The sequence below is a fragment of the Perca flavescens genome, chromosome 7, assembly GCF_004354835.1.
Source record: "Perca flavescens isolate YP-PL-M2 chromosome 7, PFLA_1.0, whole genome shotgun sequence".
In the NCBI taxonomy this organism is placed as follows: domain Eukaryota; kingdom Metazoa; phylum Chordata; class Actinopteri; order Perciformes; family Percidae; genus Perca; species Perca flavescens.
In genome coordinates this window covers 968,097-991,363 of record NC_041337.1, presented here as the reverse complement: position 1 = coordinate 991,363, position 23,267 = coordinate 968,097, and the positions used below count along the sequence as shown (strand labels likewise).

The following is a 23,267-nucleotide window of genomic DNA, read 5'->3' as shown; positions in this document are numbered from 1 at the left end:
CATCCTACACTAGGTCATCTGTCAAAAACTTGGGGGTTACTTTTGATTGCAGCATGAAATTTGACAAGCAGATCAGTAATGTTGTTAAAATGAGCTTTTTCCAGCTTCATCTCCTGGCTAAAGTTAAGCCTTTCCTAAACAGGCATGATCTAGAAAAGGTGATCCATGCTCTTATCAGTTCAAGATTGGATTACTGTAATGCTCTTTATGTTGGTCTGAATCAGACCTCCATCTCACGTCTTCAAATTGTGCAAAATGCTGCTGTGCGCGTTTTAACAAATACATCTAGACGTGCACATATTACTCCAGTTCTTTACACTCTACAATGGGTCCCTGTGCGTTTTAGAATAGATTTTAAGATTTTATTGTTTGTTTTGTTTTTAACCCTGCGTGAGCACAGCCGGTCTTTGCGGTCTTCTAACCAACTGGTGTTAGAAGTGCCAAGGTCAAGGTATAAACGGTGGGGTGATCAGGCTTTTGCAGTTGCTGCCCCCAGACTCTTAAACAAGTTATCCCCTGATATTCGCACTATCACAGATGTAGCTCTTTTTAGGTCCAAACTCAAAACGTATCTGTTTCGTCTGGCCTTTAATACGTAGCAGTGGTGTGATAATTTCATTCTTTTGTTTCTGTGTAACCTTTTCAGATTTTACTGTTTTCTATGTTCATTCTTTCTATTGTATGACATGTGTTTCTGATGTTAAGCACTTTTGATTTTTTTTTTGATTATTATTATTATTATTATTATTATTATTATTATTATTGCCTCAGGAACAGTGTTTCTGGCTCCGGATCCAGCAGTTTTTTTTTTTTTTTTTTGCAGCAATCAGAAGCACAACATCTTTCCCTCTCAAAAGAAGAGCCTCCCCACACTGACACCACTGTGTGATATATTTGGGGGGGCAGCAAGTTCAGCTCTCAAATGTCAAGCCTCTGTTTGGAAATACCTAAAAAGGCAGTTAATTCTCGCCCGTTTTGTCTCGTGACAGGATCTTGGCTCTGACTCTCTCATTGGGTTGATTGCTGTGTGTTTGGCCAGCTGTACTTGCCAACTCTTGTCTGTGTTCTGTGGAAGTTGTAGATTAGGAAACGTTAGCTCCTTGCTTCTCCAACAACACAGCAGTTTATCAGCCCGCCTGCCTCTGTTATTCCTCCTTCAGTGTTCATATCATGATGAGGTGACCCGTTGTCAGTGATCAGTCGGCAACTTTTATGTTCACAACCACTGGTGGACTCGGTGCCCCCAAGTTCAGGGGAAAAAAAACGCAGCAAAAGTGCCCTCTAGTGTGTCTTAAATGGAGAAAACATAAGGTTGGGCCCTCGCTCTAGGGTGTCCTTAATGCAGAAAACTTGATGAAGTGCCCTCCCTTTAGGGCAGTGGTTTTCAAACTTCTTTCATTAATGTACCCCTTTTGAAATATGTTGTCATCTAAGTACCTCTTGACCCCCACAAAAATGCCTAAAGCTATATAAAAAAGGCATAATACAGTCATGTTCTGAAACAACAATATTGTAACTGAAAAAAGGCTAAAATGTTTAGAATTACTAAATTAATTCAGTACAATAGTCTGTAATTATTTTAGGATTAATGCATGACTGATTTTTTTTTAAATTAACATTTAAAAAAATCTCAAGTACCCCCTGCAGTACTCAAAATTACCCAACGTGTACCCCCATTTGAGAAACGCTGCTCTAGGGTCTCCTTAAAGATATAGTAAGCGATGTTAATCCAATACACTTTTTGTCAAATTCAGTGAATAGTAGAAGTCTGTTTTCTGTGTGCGCTGAAAAAAAAGTTCCAGTGTTAATACATAAACCCTGGCTGTGTAAATGGAAAACAAACAGAAAGGAGTGCACGGGCAACAAAACACTGTTCCAGCCAATCAGCAACAGGCGGCGACAGATGATATTAGGTGGGGAGGGGGGAGGCAGCATGTGAATGTGCCGACAGCCAGTAGTTATTGTGGGTACGCGATCTGTGCTGCCTGCGCAATCCGACATGCGCAAGATGTTCGCGCATACACAGATGATAATCCTGTTTACGACACTTTCCTCGCAAAGGGGAGTGTGGAGGAAACTGAAGGTGTGCAGTGACAGAAAGACTCAGACTTCATTCCACATGTAGCCAAAATGGTGTATGTTCATGTAACGTAACAACTCCTTTATTATTTTGGATTGGCAACCACGTAAACATCTCGTAATGCATAGTGTAAGCTACATTTAAAAACATCACAACATCCCCACACTACATGTCACAAAAATAACAATGTCGCCAAGGTGTAACGGACGTCGATATGCGGTTTTGGATCAGTGACAATAAGTACTTCATTTAAATATCTTTATAAAACAGACCCGCCGTGAACGGCATAATGAATATCATAAAATGTAGCCTACAAAAATATGCTGCCTGGTACAAATAGTGTAGTATCACGTTTTCTACTACATATTTATGCACATATCAGATCGTGCAGGCAGCACAAGAAAGTGAATATGTGTATTCCACAAAATGTTCCTTTTAAGCTAAACATTCCAGACCCTGAGTGACACTGACCGCAGCATACAGTATTTCAGCTGGCTTTTTCACATTATTCCATACATCGAGAGCGCTATTTTCACGTATTGTAGGCAGATGACTACAGCCAAAACACTGTAGCTATCTGCCTCATTCTCTGCCTGTCGCCCCTCTCTGTCTCTCTCTCAATATGTCTCTCCATTTGTTTCTGTCTTTCTTTCTATAAATGTATCTGTAAATTTCTATAAAATCCAAACCATCTGCCAACTTTTTTTTTGATTTTCCCATCTTGTCACCACTTCGCTCTTTCCTGTCTTCCAGTTGTTGTTTTGTTGCTTTGCTGTAAGCTTCAAGGAATTCAAGATATCTTAAAACGCTATCATTCCCCCCTTATGAACACACACACACACACACACACACACACACACACACACACACACACTCACTCACTCACTCACTCACTCACTCACTCACTCACACACAGATACGTGTTCGGACAAGACATGGATGTAAAGCTCTCATCACTGAAGATTCCGGCACCTGCATGGCATTAACACACACAGTTGCATTTACCCTGCAGTCGGCTAACAGTGTATCTTAACGAGCCAAAAAGTTCATGATTAATCAGGCATTCCCGTCATCTCCTGCAAGAGTGAACTACATTTCAGCACATAAAGACACGGATTGACACGGGCGTCAATACATAGACGGTTATTTGAACCCTGCCAAAACGTGACGTTGTAGACTAGAGAAAGAATATGAGGCCAAACGTGGCAAAAACGGTGTGACTCACCTAATATGTAACCTTAAAGGGCCTTTCAGACCAAAGGCAACAGCACAGCTGCGCACTGAAACCCTTTGTTACCAAAGGCTTGCGCCATGACGGCGTTTCGCCGCACTTTGCTCGACAAAGCCGCACTGGCGAGCTGAAGATGTGCCCTGAACCCAGCAACAAACGCGTTTTGGTCTTTTAACCTAACCCTAACCATAACTCTTCGAGGCTAGCTAGCTATCTACCTAAGCTAGCTACATGCTAACTTAAGTGTTGACGCCAGTTTCGTTCGGTGACTAGATTCTAGCATTTATCCATATAAGTCAAAGTTTGTAGCTTTATTCAAAGACTGAGGAACAGAGATTTACATTTGACCAATAGACCAAATAAGATCATTCAGATAGATACGAAGATAATTACTTTATTTTTTTACAGCTGTAAGAACAACGTCGTCGGCCGACAGTGTGACCGCTGCGCTCCCGGTTTCTATGGCTACCCCAACTGCAGGCCATGTGACTGCAACGAGGCAGGAACCGAAGAGGAAGTGTGTGACTCCTTCACGGGACAGTGTCTCTGCAAGGTGGGACAACACACACACACACACACACACGTCCTCCTTGCCTTACAGTGTGTCCTAACATGCTGTGTGTCCTCGTCCTATAGGAGAATGTCCAGGGTTCCCGATGCGATCAGTGCAGAGTTGGTACGTTCCATTTGGACCCAACCAACCCAAAGGGCTGCACCAGCTGCTTCTGCTTCGGAGCCACCGACCGCTGTCGCAGCTCTGACAAGAGACGCATCGAGGTACTCGCTCAGACCTTTTTTGGTTATGTGGGCTGCTACCAATGAGGAATCAGTTAGTGTCTTTGTCTATAACATGGCAGGAATATGAGTCTCCCAGAGCCCAAGGTGACATCTTTACTGATACAAAACAGCAGATCTTCACTATGGAGAAGCTGATGAAAACATATCCCAGAGAACGTTCGACTCGGTACCCATGTGTTATTAACCCCTAGGTTCATTTTGCGCCGGAATTGTCCTTTAATATTCTTTATTTTTAGTTATTAGTCTGTATTATTAGTGAAATGTTGCCTTGAGAAATGACAGAAACAAAGAAGGCCTGTGTCTCTTCCCTCTGTGGGGTGTAGGTGATGAACATGGAGGGCTGGGTGTTGCTCAGCGCAGACAGACAGGAAGTCCCGGTCGCAGTGTACCCGGATCAGGACCTGGTAGAGGCCGACCTCAGCGACGTGCCCGATGTCTACCAGGACCTCCACTGGCACGCACCCAAGACCTACCTGGGAGACAAGGTGAGAGCAGTACCACCCGTTAAGTCAGCAACGAAAACAGAAGTGATGTTTGATACTCTTTTTTTCCCCTCAAATGTGACTTCCAAAAAAAAGATGGAGCCTGAAGAGACATAATTTGTCTTGTGTTGTGCAAAATGACTTGCGATTAGGCGTGGTATGATGTATTCAAATATATATAACTCTTAAAATAACATTAATATGGACAAATGTACCTGATAAATGTAACTTCCCCGCATCACTTAAATGCATTGATAAAAAAAACACGAGATACACAACCTGGGGCTTGGTCCCAACTCACACACACCTTACTGTACGTTAGAGTATACACACACACACACACAATGATCCCACATCTTTATCCAGAGACTCAGACGAGGTGTTTGGATACAGATCAGCGTTTGGTCTAGACGTTTAAATCGACAGCTTTCTTTTTGAGAATCCCCCAGCATCAACCAATCTGCAGGCCGAAGTCCCGTCACGCTCCATAAACCAGCTTCAAATGCGGGCTTTTGCCAAAACCTGCACAGTAACCATGGACAGAAGGGGCGTTTTATCTTTCACAGGCCTTGGATCTTGCTTCTGTTTGACTGTACTGTCTGAATGTAATCCATTGTTGATGCAATATCATGAGATTCAATCTCTGTCTGCTTTCCTGTCTCTTTATGCTTAACGCTTTATAACAAGTATTACCTCCTGCCTCATTGCTGTTCATCTCCTTTTATTTTTTATTTTTTTTCCTTTCATCTTAATATCTCCTAACCCTCCCATCTATCCCTGTTTCCCCAGGTGTCATCCTATGGAGGTTATCTGAGGTATCGTCTCCACACTCAGACCATGAGAGGAGATGTGTTGTCTCTGCCCGCAGAGGCCTCCAGGCCTGATATCATTCTCAAGGTAACACACACACACACACACACACACACACACACACACACACACACACACACACACACACACACACACACACACACACACACACACACAGACACACACACACAGACACCCCCCGCCCCCTCCCCCCAGCCTTGTCACCGTGGTGTTTCCTGCTGCAGGGTAACCAGATGAGCCTGGTGTTCATGGAGAGAGAGTACTCGTCACCTGAAGAGCCTCACCTGGGGATAGTTCACATGGTCGAGGTAAACATGGCCTCATGGGGCCTTTCAGCTAATAAATCAAGCACAAGCCCACAGATTTATGTCACAAGATGAGTTTTACAACACAGGCTTGCAGCAACTTGTCGGATGTTCCCTTTTTTCCAAAATATTGTGTCATACTTTTCTTTTTTATAACCGGAGGCAAATCCTTTTTTTCCTGAGATGGAAACCAGAGCTCCAAATTCATTAGTTATCCGTGTGACCTCAGGTCATACAGTATCATCCTGTCGCCCAACGCCATCTAGAGCTGCTCATGTGTAATAATAATGACTATAGTACAGCTTCATGTAGTGTGGAAGGCCCCTAAGTTAACCCTCTTTTCAAAATATCATATGTGGAAGAGTAAAATAAAACAAGGGAAAAGAAAAATGTACAATAAAACCTGTAAACTATGGTACTCTAATGAACAAAGGGTGACAGTTAATTAAAATACTCTATTACTCTACTATTTTATTTGTCGTTAATAAGGTTCACGGAGCTTGCATCTCTTCCAGCCTTGGGTAGGGCGTTCCATAGTTTTGATGCATACTTAAAAATGGCTGAGCTGCCGATTTGCATATTATTTTTAGTTTATTATATGTAACTTTGCCTATGGACCTCCTTGATGGGTCGTTGTGGAATGAAGAAAAGTCTAAAGCCCAAACTTAAGCTAACCAGAAATGTTTTATGTGAGAAAAAGGTTCATTTTTGGTTTTATTGTGCTGTTCATAAGGACATACGGGATGTATTTTTTACTACGTAAAACAACCTCTATTTTTGATATCTTCTGAGTTATGCTTCAAGAAACGAACCCTTTTTTGTGGCTGATTTCTTTCTTTGCCAAGCTTGTGAGAGAAGACCGAATACTTTATTTAAGAACAAGCTGTAAAATCACATGGAAATAAAAAAACAATCAGCCTAATGTTTGTTCTAGAGATGCTCCAATACAATTTTTTGCTTCCCGACACCTGAACCTGCGTATCAGCCGATAACGCGTACCGATCCCATACCAGCGTGTCATATATTTTACTATGTTTTAACAGCTGTATACTACTATCCCTGTATGGATGTGATATGATTTCTATCCTTGTTGTTATACTTTTGAACAATGAACGCTGTAATACATTCTTTGATTATCCAGTTTGACAGCAAGACATAACGGAAAAAGAACATAAGTTAAAGGTCCCATGACCTGCTGCTTTTGCATGCTTTTATATAGACCTTAGTGGTCCCTAATACTGTATCTGAAATCTCTTTTATATAGACCTTAGTAGTCCCCTAATACTGTATCTGAAGTCTCTTTTATATAGACCTTAGTGGTCCCCTAATACTGTATCTGAAATCTCTTTTATATAGACCTTAGTGGTCCCCTAATACTGTATCTGAAGTCTCTTTTATATAGACCTTAGTGGTACCTAATACTGTATTTGAAGTCTCTTTTATATAGACCTTAGTGGTCCCTAATACTGTATCTGAAATCTCTTTTATATAGACCTTAGTGGTCCCTAATACTGTATCTGAAGTCTCTTTTATATAGACCTTAGTGGTCCCCTAATACTGTATCTGAAGTCTCTTATATATAGACTTTAGTGGTCCCCTAATACTGTATCTGAAGTCTCTTTTATATAGACCTTAGTGGTCCCTAATACTGTATCTGAAGTCTCTTTTATATAAACCTTAGTTGTCCCCTAATACTGTATCTGAAGTCTCTTATATATAGACCTTAGTGGTCCCCTAATACTGTATCTGAAGTCTCTTTTATATAGACCTTAGTGGTCCCCTAATACTGTATCTGAAGTCTCTTTTATATAGACCTTAGTGGTCCCCTAATACTGTATCTGAAGTCTCTTTTATATAGGCCTTAGTGGGAAGCTGGGGGTGTGGCCTTGACCAACTTGCCATGGGTAAAGCAGATGAAGGGGAGGTAATCAGGAATCTTCTCCTTATGACCTCATAAGGAGAAGATTCATGATTGGCCCATCTGAGCTTTCATTTTCTCAAAGGCAGAGCAGGATACCCAGGGCTCGGTTTACACCTATCACCATTTCTAGTCACTGGGGGACCATAGGCAGGCTGGGGGAACTCATATTAATGTTAAAACCTCATAAAGTGAAATTTTCATGCCATGGGATCTTTAATCCAATCCAATCCAATCCACCTTTATTTATAAAGCACTTTAAAAACAACACTGTTGACCAAAGTGCTGAACACAGTCTATGAATAAACAATAACATACAACAGAGGCCCAACACAATATTAATAAAACAATAAAAATGAATACAGCAATACAAAACTCAAAGTCAACCCTCAAACTGAGTTAAAAGCCAAAGAAAATAAATGAGTTTTAAGACGAGATTTAAAAACACCAAGAGACTCAGTCAGTTTGATGTGTAAAGGCAGCTCGTTCCAGAGTCTCGGAGCTGCCACGGCAAACGCACGGTCACCTCTGGATTTACGTTTGGTCTTGGGGACGACCAGTAGTGCCTGGTCAGCCGACCGGAGCAAACGAGAGGGGGTGTAGGGCACGAGCAGATTAGACAGGTACTGGGGGGCCAGGCCATGCAGACATTTAAAAACAAATAACAGAATTTTAAAATCAGTGCGAAAGTGCACAGGGAGCCAGTGGAGTGATTGGAGGATGGGTGTAATATGGTCAAATTTTCTAGTTCCAGTTAAAAGACGAGCAGCTGCATTTTGGACTAGCTGTAATCGTGCCATGTTAGATTTGCTAATACCAGTATAAAGTGCATTGCAATAATCTAAACGAGTGGTGATAAAAGCATGGATTAAAATTTCAAAATCCTGTCTAGATAGAACCGGTTTTACTTTGGCTAGTTGCCTCAGCTGGAAGAAGCCGGTCTTCACCACTGCACCAATCTGCGCATCAAGTTTTAAACGACCGTCCAACTTGACACCCAGTTTAGTAACCACAGGGCTAATGTGTCCGGTTAGACAACCTACGTCAACAGGAACCGCAGCAGCCGAGTCACTAGAAGCAATTAACACAAACTCAGTTTTGCTCTCATTTAAATACAAAAAATGCATAGCCATCCATGCTTTCACTTCATTTAGACACTCTAAAAGAGTTTTTGACTGACTTAGTGGTACATATATTTGGCAGTCGTCAGCATAAAAATTGAACAAAACATTATGACTTCTGAGAATTGACCCAAGAGGCAGCAGGTACATTGAAAAAAGTAGCGGCCCAAGGACAGACCCTTGAGGAAACTATTAACTATTTCAAAGTTGATTTTCTTCGGGGCTAAATTACGTGGGATCTGATCAGTGTGTAAACTCTGATACTGATTCTAGCATTTTAAGCGGTATCGGAGGTGTTCCCATAATGGTATCTGTATCAGAACATCTCTACTTGGTTCCTCTCCTCCCAGGGAAGTTTCCGGCACGCTCAGACCGGTAACTCTGTGTCTCGGGAGGAGCTGATGATGGTCCTGGTGGGTCTGGAGTCCCTGCAGATCCGAGCCTTGCACTCCCAGTCGGCCCACTCCGTGTCGCTCCGCGGCGCCGTGCTGGAGGCCGCCGAGAACCTGCTCGCTGGTCGCCATGCCAACAACGTGGAGATCTGCATGTGTCCCGCCAATTACCTGGGAGACTCCTGTCAGGTGAGGGACCAGGACCGTGTTTCCCAAACGTATCGTAATGCCTTCTCACTACCTAGTGTCTTTGGAGGGAATTGCTGTGTGTTTGTAGAAACATGAGACGGTGCATTTCATTTGTAACCTAACTGAACAAAACTCTGAATCAAAAACTCTGTCCCATACATGTCGACCTGAATCACTTAGTCGATTCATTGATTAGTTGACCAACACACTCTGTGTTGGCGTTCTAACCTCCGGTGGATTTGTGAGGACTATGGTTAACTGCTCCTCAGATCTCTGCAGGGTAAATCCAGACAGCTAGCTAGACTATCTGTCCAATCTGAGGTTTCTCTCGCACGACTAAAACTACTTTTGAACGTACACGTTCCACCAAAACAAGTTCCTTCCTGAGACTATTTAGAAGAGGCACCGTGGCTCCATCTGGAGCTTAGCACCGCCCAAGACGATTGTGATTGGTTTACAGAAATGCCAATAAACCAGAGCACGTTTTTCTCCCATCCTGGAATGTGTGGACTAGTCAGACCCTCCTCCTCCGCAGAGCTGTGGAGGAAGGTCTGGCAATGCGAGACTAAGGTTGATCCAAGTAAAAAATCTCAATCAGCGGATTTGAACATGTTCAAAACGTAAAGTTTGAATCCGTAGATAAGAGTTGAACATGCGTGGGGAAAGCAGCTGAAGCAGTATGAATAGCTTAATGTTACTCTCTTCCTCTCTTTAGAAATGTGCTCCAGGTTACTACAGAGACACCATCGGCCTGTTCCTGGGGAAGTGTGTTCCCTGCAACTGTAACGGCCACTCGGACCGCTGTCTGGATGGATCTGGAATCTGTTTGGTGAGGCACTTTTTAGTAAAGATGAATCCGTTGACACACGCACAAACCTCTCTGTCCTTCGTGGTATCTCTCCCCTTCAGTGATAAGTTAGTTCATCGTGTGTCGCCGTTTTATTCTCTCCGTCTGTCAGAACTGCCAGCACAACACTGCCGGCGACCACTGCGAGAGTTGCCTGGGCGGTTTCCTTGGCAACAACAGTCTTGACGGACAGGCGGTGGCGTGCTCCAGTTGTCCCTGCCCACTGAGGGTCCCATCCAACAAGTCAGTACATGGCAATCTCTTTTTCTTCAGGCTTTCTTATTACTTTTGTCATGTAATTCAAGATGTATTTATTTTATTAGGAATAAAAAAATAGGACTGGACATGCTCAGCTCACGTAGATACTTAGAAAGCGTTGAAGGCTGAGTGCTGGATCCGAAACATAATAATAATCACGAACAAAGCTACTTGGACAGCATTCACATTTGATTGATTGGTTGATTGATTTCAAGTGTATTGCCACACAACGGACGTTTCAGGCAATTAATCAACGATTCTGTGAATATGCCAGTGTCAGCCAGATGACTAATTTGCAACTGTAGTCCTAGTTACCCAGCATGCATGTCTTTATGGTGGGAGAACACCCGAGCCCCCTGAGGAAACCCACAGCAAACGCAGGGAGAACGTGCCAACCCCCCACAGAAAGGCCCCGACCTCGGTGGACTCTGCAGTGCCTACTTTCTGTGAGGCACAAGTGCTGACCACTGAGCCCACTGGGCCGCAATCCTGTTTTAACTGCTTGTTCTGGTCTCCGTGTGCAGCTTTGCAGAGGGCTGCATGCAGAAAGTCGACAGGATGCAGTGTCTGTGCATGCCGGGCTACGCCGGACCGCACTGTGAAAGGTAACGCAGCTTCCTGAACACAGTGACAAAAGTTACGCACGATTAATACGTTTAGTTTCTTTCTTTTGACCACATCATCAGCTTCATTACCTAATCTCCCCCCGGGGATTAAAGGACAATTCCGGTGCAAAATCAACCTAGAGGTTACTAACACATGGGTTCCAAGTTAGTTAAGGAAGCAAAATAGCCCGAAACCTCAAAATTAAAACAAATGTTTGCCTGTAGTGTCTCCCCTTATGTAGTAACTACAATGGCAGTGTACTGGATTCTTATTGGATAACATGAGGACTCAGTTAACATTTTAGCTCAATATGTCACTAAAATCTTCAAATAAAGATTTCAACGTCACCAATTGCATCCTATAATAATCAAATAAATAAATAAATATATATATAAGGACGTTCACATGAAAAAGGTTTTATATTTAAGTACGATAAAGGAGAACATTGTTGCAGATACGTGTCATTAAATATCTCCCTCTTAACAGGTGTGCCCCCGGTTACTATGGCAATCCCATGGTGCTCGGCAGCAGGTGCCAGCTGTGCCATTGCCACGGTAACACGGACCCCAACATGCTGTTCACCGACTGCCACCCGCTGACCGGCGAGTGTCTCGGCTGCATGCACAACACAGCCGGGCCTCACTGCGACATCTGCGCTCCCGGCTACTACGGGGACGCCGTCGCCGCCAAAAACTGCACCAGTGAGTTCAGCCTCGAGCTCGGTGCAGCCACAGTTCACCAGACACATTCATGAGTTCATCTGATTGATTGAGTCAAAGCTTCACCTGAGTGAAGGGATCCAAAGTTAGGATGGTGGGATTAATGCGAGACAAAGAGTTGGAAGTCAAAAGTTGTGTCATCAGCAAATGAAAAAAGTTGAGTTTGTTCTTTCTTTTCTTTACTGCAGAATGTAAGTGCTCTCCGTGTGGCACCGAGTCATGTGACCCTCACACTGGACAGTGTCGCTGCAAGGCGGGAGTCACCGGAGCGCTCTGCGACCGCTGTGAGGTAAGAGCTGCACGGCTTCTTCTTAGGGCTGGGTACCGTTCACTTTTCCCCCGGTACCGGTACCTGGAGTTCGGTTCCAGTACCCAACGGTACCTTTTTTCAGTACTTTCTCTTTGTAATAACAAAAAATGTATTTCAGTTGTAAAGATAATTCCAAAGAACATTTTGATTTGATGTATTTAGAAGATTTTACACACCACACAAAATAAAACCACTCCTAAACCCTAACCCTAAAAACTATCTAATAATTATTATTATTATTTCTCACACTGCACTGTATGCCTTGCCCTACAACCTCCAGCCTGTCAGTCAGTCACCAGGGCAGAGTGAACTGTAGTGTGGTGCCTGCCTGTCACAGAGGAAGTCTAACATTAACTCATACCGCAAAGCTCAAACTGCCATAGCGTCAAAGGGTTATGTTTTCCATACAAATGGTCAGGAGACAGCATTAGTTATTACTGTAACATGACCTGTGATTTCAGGAAGAACTCAGTTGTAATATGCATGGCTCAAACGTCCCCTGTCTGAGGACAGAAAGGATTGTCTTTTTGTGGAGCGACTCCTCTACGACAGTCTGCCTGAATCTGTTCTCCATCCCAGGACGCCCGGTTTGGCTTTGACTCGTGCTCCGGCTGTCGCCCGTGCGACTGCGACGCCTCTGCAGCGCTGGTCCAGCCGTGCGACCCGCGGAGCGGTCAGTGTGCCTGTCGGCCCGGGGTCAACGGGCCCAGCTGCAGACAGTGCGCTCCTGGACACTGGGACTACGGACCCAACGGCTGCAAGAGTGAGTGCATGCATGACCACCACACAACCTGCTATACTTGTTTATACTTTTTGTTATTGATTAATGCAATTACAATTACAACTTATCACAACCCCCCTGTCCCAGCCCACAACAGAATTTGGTTTCCGGATTTTCTCATACACCCCCAATTTGTTTTGTACTATAAATGTTAATCTTACCATGGACATGCATTGCACCATATTTTTGATCTAAGCACTGATTGTAGGTGCCTCCACTTTCTTTTTCTTCCAGATAAGAGCTATACCTTTTTGCCAAAATCAACACATTCATATTCTTGGGGTTTCAGATTCAGATTTGTTGGATACAGGGGAAGCAATATATATAATATAATATAGCGGAATGTTCTACTTTTGTTTACTTAGACATAGATAAATTCCAGATGCAGCCGGTACAGTAAAGTTGGGGTGGGACAAAATATCCACACGGCAGTATATGGCTGTCCTTCTTAGTGCGATACAAGAATCGATAACGCTTGCGCCAAATATCAATATTTGAATGAACAAAATAAGGTGCTGTAAAGGTAGCAGTAGTAAGAAGCAGTGGCATAAGCAGCAATAGCAGTAGTCATATTAATAGTAGCCGTAGGAACTAGCAGAACCAAAAATATTAGTTGTTGCAGAAGGAAGAGCCATAGTCGTCATATGCGATCGTAGCCTTCATCGTTGACCTGCGGTTGCTGCTGTTATCAAATCTCACCGCGGATTCAAAAGTGGTTCTTATTAAACGGACCCCGGCGGTTCTGTTCCACGCCTTCGTCTCTATCCAGAGTGCGGCTGCAGAGGAGGTCGCTGTGACCCGCGCACAGGAGAGTGCCGCTGTCCCGACGGGATGACAGGAAAACAGTGTGACACCTGCTCACAGAAACACAGCGTACCTGTAGAGCGGCAAAATGGCATGCACTGTGAACGTAAGAAAATACACACACACACACACATACGGGGTGACAGCAATTGATAAATGTATGTGTTGAATGTAGTTATATGATACAGTTGAAATGTGCTTAAAAGATAGAGGAAATACCAGAAAACTGTTATATCTCACCTAACCCTCAAGTGGAATTAAGTGTGTGTGTGTGTGTGTGTGTGTGTGTGTGTGTGTGTGTGTGTGTGTTTTGTTGCAGCATGTGACAGCTGTGTCATCATCCTGTTGGAGGATCTGGACAAAATAAACGCCAACTTCAGCTCAGTAGCCGGTCAGCTGAGCAGTCTCAACGCCAGCTCCATGGCCTGGGCTCAGCTGCACAGTCTCAACAAGTCTGTGGAGGAGATCCCTGTGAGTGCGCACACACACACACACACACACACACACACAATGTGGCTCAAGCCTGTAAGACTGCTGTACTGTTGGTGTCGTGTATATTTTTTTATAATAAACCCATTTTCCCATGGTTCTAGCGTGCCGTAGAGAACTACAACAGTACGCTGGATGACAGCAGGAGTCGGGCCGACACGCTGGAGGCTGAGATCATGAACATCAATGACGACATTGATGAACTGCAGGGCAAGGTGTGGTCACTGATGAGGACCACACACACTTACACACACCCAGTCTTTATTTAAACACTTCTGCAAAACTTCATCTTTCATCACAAACGTTTTTGTCCTTCAGCAGCATGAAACGAGCAGATTGTAAATGTGTGTGTTTCCAGGCAACAGTGATGAGCGGCAGGGTTGGTGGCCTGCGGGACAGTACCACTAACACACACCAGAGGGCCAAGGACCTGCTGACCTCCATCAACAACATGACCGTGGATTTAAACAGTAAGACAGAGGACAATGACTCCATTACCAATCAATGCAAAACAGAGTTATACAATCAAATCAGACTGTTGATGAAAACAGTCAATGATCGGTTGCTGCATCACCAATAATTTAATTCAATTTCATTTATAGTGTTACACAGATAGATTAGGTCTAGACCACACTTTATAATTTACAGAGACCCAAAAATCCCCCCAAGAGCAAGCATTTAGTGCAACAGTGGCGAGATGCTGAGTCAGAAACCTGAGAGAGAGGATTGTGTCAGACACTTGATTGATTATTTGTTTGTGATGCTTTGTAACAACGCATTATATAATAAAACGTCAAGATGTAATACATTTATACTTCATTATGTAATCACAGCCGCATTATGTCATAATCTGCCGCATGTTGTAATAAAAACGCAATTTGTAATTTAGTAATGTGTATTGACCGATGAAAGCTTATACTATCTACTGAACCAATAGTGTATATTTTTTAAACTAATTTTGAGTCACCATGATTCACGCTAGAATTTCATGAAATAAACGTGACAATGTTATAAAAAATGAATGAATACATCCATTTTGGTTGGTTATTACATAATGCACCATATTACATTTTTATATTTGTTTGGCAGTTGAGTTTAAATAACAATCTTTGACAATTAAGTACATAGTGCGTTGTTATTACATATTGAGCTGTGACGTGCTTTCTACAGACATGATGATGATGGCGAACCGCTCCTCGCTGAATGACACAGAAGACGACGGGGACAGGGAGAGGAAGATGAGGGAGGTGCAGGCCATGCTGAGGGAGATGAGGTACCGGAGCTTCGTGGGACAGAAGAAAATGGCTGACAGAGAGAAGACCGAGGCTCACAAATGTAAGTCCGTTCCCTCAGACAAACAAACCCGTCGCTGTCCTTCCTATGTTAATACTGATGGAATGAAAGTTGTCCATAGAACAGACCGTTGGCTGATAAACAAGGTTTCATCACGTCAAAAAGCAACGCTCGGTCAGGTGCCTTCAGCGTTTGTTAGTGGCGCAAAAAGTCTCCTTCAGCGTCATATTTGGACATGCTTGGTCAGGACCTTTGGCGTCACTTTTTGAATCTCTGGGTTGGGACCTTTGGTGTCACTTTTTGAATCTCCGGGTTGGGACCTTTGGTGTCACTTTTGAATCTCTGGGTTGGGACCTTTGGTGTCACTTTTTGAATCTCTGGGTTGGGACCTTTGGCGTCACTTTTTGAATCTCTGGGTTGGGACCTTCGGTGTCACTTTTTGAATCTCTGGGTTGGGACCTTTGGTGTCACTTTTGAATCTCTGGGTTGGGACTTTTGGCGTCACTTTTTGACACTGGGTCGGGACCTTTGGCGTCACTTTTTGACACTGGGTCGGGACCTTTGGCGTCACTTTTTGACGCTCTGGGTCGGGACCTTTGGCATCACTTTTTGAATCTCTGGGTTGGGACCTTTGGTGTCACTTTTTGAATCTCTGGGTTGGGACCTTTGGTGTCACTTTTTGAATCTCTGGGTCGGGACCTTTGGCGTCACTTATGGACACTGGGTCGGGACCTTTGGCGTCACTTTTTGAATCTCTGGGTCGGGACCTTTGGCGTCACTTTTTGACGCTCTGGGTCGGGACCTTTGGCGTCACTTTTTGACGCTCTGGGTCGGGACCTTTGGCATCACTTTTTGAATCTCTGGGTTGGGACCTTTGGTGTCACTTTTTGAATCTCTGGGTTGGGACCTTTGGTGTCACTTTTTGAATCTCTGGGTCGGGACCTTTGGCGTCACTTTTTGACACTGGGTCGGGACCTTTGGCGTCACTTTTTGAATCTCTGGGTCGGGACCTTTGGTGTCACTTTTTGACACTGGGTCGGGACCTTTGGTGTCACTTTTGGACACTGGGTCGGGACCTTTGGCGTCACTTTTTGACGCTCTGGGTCGGGACCTTTGGCGTGACTTTTTGACGCTCTGGGTCGGGACCTTTGGCATCACTTTTTGAATCTCTGGGTTGGGACCTTTGGCGTCACTTTTTGAATCTCTGGGTTGGGACCTTCGGTGTCACTTTTTGAATCTCTGGGTTGGGACCTTTGGTGTCACTTTTGAATCTCTGGGTTGGGACTTTTGGCGTCAGTTTTTGACACTGGGTCGGGACCTTTGGCGTCACTTTTTGACACTGGGTCGGGACCTTTGGCGTCACTTTTTGACGCTCTGGGTCGGGACCTTTGGCATCACTTTTTGAATCTCTGGGTTGGGACCTTTGGTGTCACTTTTTGAATCTCTGGGTTGGGACCTTTGGTGTCACTTTTTGAATCTCTGGGTCGGGACCTTTGGCGTCACTTTTTGACACTGGGTCGGGACCTTTGGCGTCACTTTTTGAATCTCTGGGTCGGGACCTTTGGTGTCACTTTTTGACACTGGGTCGGGACCTTTGGTGTCACTTTTGGACACTGGGTCGGGACCTTTGGCGTCACTTTTTGACGCTCTGGGTCGGGACCTTTGGCGTGACTTTTTGACGCTCTGGGTCGGGACCTTTGGCATCACTTTTTGAATCTCTGGGTTGGGACCTTTGGTGTCACTTTTTGAATCTCTGGGTTGGGACCTTTGGTGTCACTTTTTGAATCTCTGGGTTGGGACCTTTGGCGTCACTTTTTGAATCTCTAGGTTGGGACCTTCGGTGTCACTTTTTGACACTGGGTTGGGACCTTTGGTGTCACTTTTGAATCTCTGGGTTGGGACCTTTGGCATCACTTTTTGAATCTCTGGGTTGGGACCTTTGGCGTCACTTTTTGACACTGGGTCGGGACCTTTGGCGTCACTTTTTGACACTGGGTCGGGACCTTTGGCGTCACTTTTTGAATCTCTGGGTCGGGACCTTTGGCATCACTTTTTGAATCTCTGGGTTGGGACCTTTGGTGTCACTTTTTAAATCTCTGGGTTGGGACCTTTGGTGTCACTTTTTTAATCTCTGGGTTGGGACCTTTGGTGTCACTTTTGAATCTCTGGGTTGGGACCTTTGGTGTCACTTTTTGACACTGGGTCGGGACCTTTGGCGTCACTTTTTGACGCTCTGGGTCGGGACCTTTGGCATCACTTTTTGAATCTCTGGGTTGGGACCTTTGGTGTCACTTTTTGAATCTCTGGGTTGGGACCTTTGGTGTCACTTTTTGAATCTCTGGGACGGGACCTTTGGCATCACTTTTTGAATCTCTGGATTGGGACCTTTGGTGTCACTTTTTGAATCTCTGGGTTGGGACCTTTGGTGTCACTTTTGAATCTCTGGGTTGGGACCTTTGGTGTCACTTTTGAATCTCTGGGTTGGGACCTTTGGTGTCACTTTTGAATCTCTGGGTCGGGACCTTCGGTGTCACTAATTGACGCTCTGGGTCGGGACCTTTGGTGTCACTAATTGACGCTCTTGGGTTAAAGATTAAAAATTGGGTCTGCAGTTTGGGTCTAAGTATACTAACTAAACAGACCTATTGCAAATTGACACAAATTACACTTTTCCGCAACAAAAAAGTCAAAGTAAATTGTAACTGTGATGACATCCTTGGTTCCCCTCCTGTTCCTTGCTAGTGTTGGACCGTGTCAACAAGGAGTTGGCAGGTCTTCAGGGAGAAAACAGCAACTTGGCCAAGGGTATCCGAGAGCGCCTGTCCCGCTTCCACTCTGACATGATGGATCTCCGAGACGCCCTGAACCAAGCGGTGAACAACACGGCCAGAGCCGCAGAGATCAACAACGGCAATGAGAAAACCCTGGAGGACAACCAGGTGAGCTGGGAAACCAAGAGTAACAGGGAGGGAAGGGCAGTAGGGCTGTAACCATAGAACACAGCATCGGAAATCTGCTTAGAAATATAGGATATATTGAATAGGATAGAACAAGACAATGTTGTTCTGCTAAACAGAACATTACATTCATTCTAAGTTTCACTTGTTTTCATTTTAAACTAATTATATATCCCAATACAATACACATTTTCTATAAGCTCAGTCTGCCACAAAAAACAGTTCCAGTTTAATGAAAAGTGACATTGAGTCTCTCTCTCCTTCCCTCCCTCTCTCTACCTCTCTCTCTCTCTCCCCCTCTCTCAGAGGAGGATAGGAGACCTGCTGTCGAAGCAGAAGGAGGTGACCGAGCAGTTACACATGGCTGAAGACGATATAACGCAGGTCAACCACGTGGTGCCCATGCTGCACGACTCCAAAGAGGTCAGAACAAACGGAAACATTTAGTTGAAATTGTGCCAACATGTCCGAGCTTTACCTGCTATTCAGACTTTAAAAATATAAATGTACTGAGCAGCTTCACACGGAGGGACAAAAGAAACTCAGGCTCAGTTCATACATTTTTTGATGCTCTTGGGAATGTTGAAAACACTTAGAGTTAAGATACCGACAGCTTTAGTTACTTTACAATCAAATTTCTGTACACATAACATATATAATATATCATGTTGTATTATAAATTAAACTATTCAACAATATAACAACCTACAAGTCCAGCTGAAATGATTAGACCATTTGCATCCTTTCCACTTTTTTATACTTTTAAGTACATTTTCTGGATATTACTTACATACTTTTACTTAAGTAACATTTTCAATGCAGGACTTTTACTTAACAGAGTAGTAACAGAGTATTTTTACAGTGTGGGATAATACTTTTACTGAAATGAAGGCTCTGGATACTTCTTCCACTACTGGCTACGCCTTGTTTTGGATCCCACGCAACTTCTAGACAAGTCCCGCCTTACGAAGCAGCTCGATTGGTTGGCCTTAAGGCTCTGACTAGAGATGGCCCGATACCACTTTTTTGCTTCCCGAAGATACCTGAACCTGCGTATCGGCCGATACCGAGTACCGATCCAATACCAGTGTGTCATATATTTCATTATGTTTTAACAGCTGTATACTACTATCCCTGTATGGATGTGATATGATTTCTATCTTTGTTGTCGGTCTGGCTCAGGTTAAACTCTTTGTGAAACATGAACAAACACAGACAATGAATACCCCAGAACTTTCTTTTATTCTCCAGTTTGACAGTCAGTTATAACGAAAAAAAGAACATAAATAAACTACTTTAACGTAGATTTTCTTACGTAGGCTTTATTACATGGTATTGGATCGGTGCATAAACTCCAGTACTTCCCGATACCGATACCAGCGTTTTAGGCAGTATCGGAGCCGATACCGATACTGGTATCGGTATCGGAACATCTCTAGCTCTGACACACCAACCCGACGGCCGACCATTGGCAGAAAAGGACTGCCTCCCCGAGGTCCAAAAAGTGCCTCAGAACACACCGAAGAGACGCCGACTTGAGCGTGCGTTCTGCGCGTGCGCGAAACGTAATACGTCTCCATAACAGCAGGCGGCGCTAATCTGTATTGTCACCCAAAAAATTAAAACCACCAGCTGATTGAACGAACGCGTCACGTGGGTATGACTGCTCCAGAATTTCAAACCGACCATAATGGCGAATCGTTCGGAATACGATCTCGTATTTTACGAAAATAGTTCACCAATGTTTCTGAAAACATTTTAAGAGAGAAACAGACCGTGCAGTTCCTGAATCTGTCTTCATTTCAGATCAACAAAGGTCCGTTTAAAAGATTTTCCTCAGATTTGAGAGACTCTAGTCACGCTCATCCCGCTAGTCATTTCCGGGTTAGCTGTCCACCAATCAGATTGGTCATTGAGTCCGACTGCCCGCCTTCCAATTCAACAAGTCAAATCGGCCCAAATGAAGGCCCATATGTATACTATGAATAAAAGAGGTTCACTTTTTTTTACAATTAAGTACAGACTTCTTGTGTAACTGGGGTCAGTAAAGAGTTGTTGTAGAGTTTTTTTAAGGTTACGACGTGCAACAAACGTTTCTATCATTCTGGAGATGTTGCGGTTGTACGTTACCCATCTCTAACCCTTTCAACGTATTTCTCAGGAGTACGAGCGATTGGCGGCCAAGCTGGACGGCGCCAGGACGGCGCTGGCAAAGAAAGTGCAGCACTTGGCTTTGGCCGACTCCAAAATTCCTCTGGTGGAGGAAGCAGAGAAACATGCTGAGCTGCTAAACGCTTTAGCCATGAACCTGTCCAGGTAAGAGACTAGTTATCTGCTTAGCTCCAACTGGATTTTAGGTTTGCTAATCTGGCAGACGAGCCTCACTGCTGGGTACTCACCAGGGACATCATATCAGAAGTTAGTAAAGATCTTGCATGTGTTTGTCTGCAGTTTGGTTGCAGAAACCAAGAAGGGTGGATTTGTGGATGTAACAAAAGCCTACAACAACATCATCAAGAGCATCAAGGAGGCAGAAGAGGCTGCCAAGATGGCCGACAAAGCTGCTAACGCCACTCTGGAGGTACAGGACACATGGGCATGTTGATTCTTCTGCCTTATGAGCGCACACACATTCACAAATGAAAACTGCTTAAACAACGGGCTTGTAATATTGGTGTGTGCATGTGTGTGTGCGTGTGTGTATGTGAGGGCTATATGGCTAACAAAGTACTGTGCTCTGTCTGCTATCATAGGCGGCCACCTTATATTGCAAAGACGTTGTTACTTCTACCCATGAGAACAGAGGGATATGCATAATATTATGAAGACCTGTTGTATGCCAATGGCCCATGATTTTGTATATGTTTTCAACTGCATCTATTGTGTGTGTGTGTGTGTGTGTGTGTGTGTGTGTGTGTGTGTGTGTGTGTGTGTGTGTGTGTGTGTGTGTGTGTGTGTGTGTAGAACATAAAGGACCAGGATCTGGGTCAGATTGCGGCTGTCCTGAGGAACCACAGCGTGGGGCTGAAGGACCAAGTGGAAAAGCTAAATGATGAACTCAACAACGGTAAAAAAAACACACACCTTTTATTTACAATGTATTCCTCTAAGAAATTCATGTTAAGGGATGTCGTGAAATCAAGTAAAAAGCAGAGACCTTCAGTTTGGATGTTTTGGTCGTTGAGGTTTGTCTTTTTTCTGTTTCTGCTGCACAGAAGTGAAGCCGAAGCTGGAAGACGCTCAGAGGCGACTGGGCGACGCCAAAACCAAACAGGCTGCTGTGATGAAGAACCTGGGGATGGTTCAGAACAACCTCAACTTCACCACAAGTACGCACACTCAACACAGTGCTTACATCACATTGAATGAGCAGAGTCTTCCGGCTTTTGGCGATGTAGGTGTGAGATGCAGAGCAGGAGGGTGGGAGGGGGGCTCCCGATTAACTCTCTTAATTACCCAAATAACTGATGACTTTCCACCAAGATATTATCCAAGTGTAGGAGTTGGAGTTCCTGGTCTTTCGAGGGGACAAAATGAGTAAGCAGCAGAGACAAGCGAGCACACGATCTAATGTTAGCTTAAAGGTGCACTATGAGTTCCTGCATGGTTTCGGCGCAATTTTATTTTTGTATCAAATCGTAGGCATCTCTCCTTGTAATGGAATTGGTGTAGTGGTTTTCTTTTGTATGTTATTTTCCACCCCCTACTGGTGATTGTTAGTAGCTGCACTAAAGAGGAAGTGAGGTAACAGTTAGAGAATAGGAAGAGGAAGTGATGTTTAGAAAGTTCCTTTTTTCCCATGGCTTCATAGAGGGAGCATCACAGTGTACAAATCTGCTTAATCCTGTGCCTTAAAGTCCACAAACCGGCTTCATCCTTTTACTATGCTGTCCTCACTAAAGGTTGTTGCAGGCAACGTATTCTTCAGCTATACAGCTAGCTTAACATTATATTCTCCAGCATTAAATCCTGCCAAACACAACAACCTGCCTGTTCCTTGGAGGATATAATGCTGGAGAATATAATGTTAAGCTAGCTGTATAGCTGAAGAATACGTTGCCTGCAACAACCTTTAGTGAGGACAGCATAGTAAAAGGATGACCACCTACTGTGGGAGTTTAAGAAGGATTTCAAGATAGTCAAGCTACACTGCACTTCATCATCATGGCAACCACAGTTAAGTCAGCAAACTCTAGAGTCAGCTTAGAAGCAGCAAAAGCACGTGCCAAAGCAGAAGCAGCCAAAGCTAGGTTGGCCTTCACAGAAAAGGAGAGTGAACTCAAAATTGAGAAAGCTAGGCTGGAAGCCAGAATTGATTGCATCAATCTACAGCGAGAAGCTGAAGCTGCCCATGCAGAAGCTGTAGTTCTGGAGACAGCAGCAGCAGCAGATATAGATGGAATTGACCAGATCGAAGAACTTGAGTTCTTGTCCCTTCAAGAGAGTGCACAAAAAAGGACTGATGACTATGTTAGAGAACTTTCCCAAGATTTAAAATAGAGACAGTAAAAAACTCCAAGAGCTGGCAGATCTACTGATAGAATTAGATGTCGCCAAGACAGATGGGTACTTGCCAGGGCTAGTTTACCTTGACACGGCGAGGGGAGTCCAGCCCATTGTTGAGAAGTTGCCCTTCTATCTCCAAGACAGGTGGTTGTCTCACGGGTCCAAAAACAAGAGAGACTATGGTGTTGCCTTTCCTCCTTTCTGCTTCTTCAAAGGGTTCATCTGCAGGGAAGCTGAAGAGAGAAACGACCCCAGCTTTAACCTGCCCACTCTCTCTACAACCTCTTACAAGAGAGAGAAGCAAGGTCAAAATAAACCTGTCTCTGTGCATAAAACAAGCATATCATCAT

At 44.1% G+C, this 23,267-nt stretch overlaps 1 protein-coding gene across 4 annotated transcripts in view; it reads left to right on the top strand.

Moving 5' to 3' along the window:
* Positions 1-23,267, top strand: part of lama5 (laminin, alpha 5) — a 153,129-nt gene that overhangs the window by 100,023 nt on the left and 29,839 nt on the right. For all 4 annotated transcript variants that reach the window (XM_028583486.1, XM_028583485.1, XM_028583484.1 and 1 more), the window contains 23 exons: positions 3,720-3,864; positions 3,948-4,088; positions 4,433-4,594; positions 5,381-5,488; positions 5,647-5,730; positions 9,117-9,347; positions 10,063-10,176; positions 10,307-10,437; positions 10,977-11,057; positions 11,545-11,759; positions 11,966-12,066; positions 12,667-12,850; positions 13,638-13,778; positions 13,992-14,143; positions 14,266-14,376; positions 14,520-14,631; positions 15,332-15,496; positions 18,197-18,393; positions 18,718-18,834; positions 20,573-20,727; positions 20,863-20,992; positions 21,376-21,478; positions 21,627-21,740. In XM_028583486.1, coding sequence (XP_028439287.1) covers positions 3,720-3,864; positions 3,948-4,088; positions 4,433-4,594; positions 5,381-5,488; positions 5,647-5,730; positions 9,117-9,347; positions 10,063-10,176; positions 10,307-10,437; positions 10,977-11,057; positions 11,545-11,759; positions 11,966-12,066; positions 12,667-12,850; positions 13,638-13,778; positions 13,992-14,143; positions 14,266-14,376; positions 14,520-14,631; positions 15,332-15,496; positions 18,197-18,393; positions 18,718-18,834; positions 20,573-20,727; positions 20,863-20,992; positions 21,376-21,478; positions 21,627-21,740 — 3,194 coding nt within the window. The remainder of the gene's footprint in view (positions 1-3,719; positions 3,865-3,947; positions 4,089-4,432; positions 4,595-5,380; positions 5,489-5,646; positions 5,731-9,116; positions 9,348-10,062; positions 10,177-10,306; positions 10,438-10,976; positions 11,058-11,544; positions 11,760-11,965; positions 12,067-12,666; positions 12,851-13,637; positions 13,779-13,991; positions 14,144-14,265; positions 14,377-14,519; positions 14,632-15,331; positions 15,497-18,196; positions 18,394-18,717; positions 18,835-20,572; positions 20,728-20,862; positions 20,993-21,375; positions 21,479-21,626; positions 21,741-23,267) is intronic.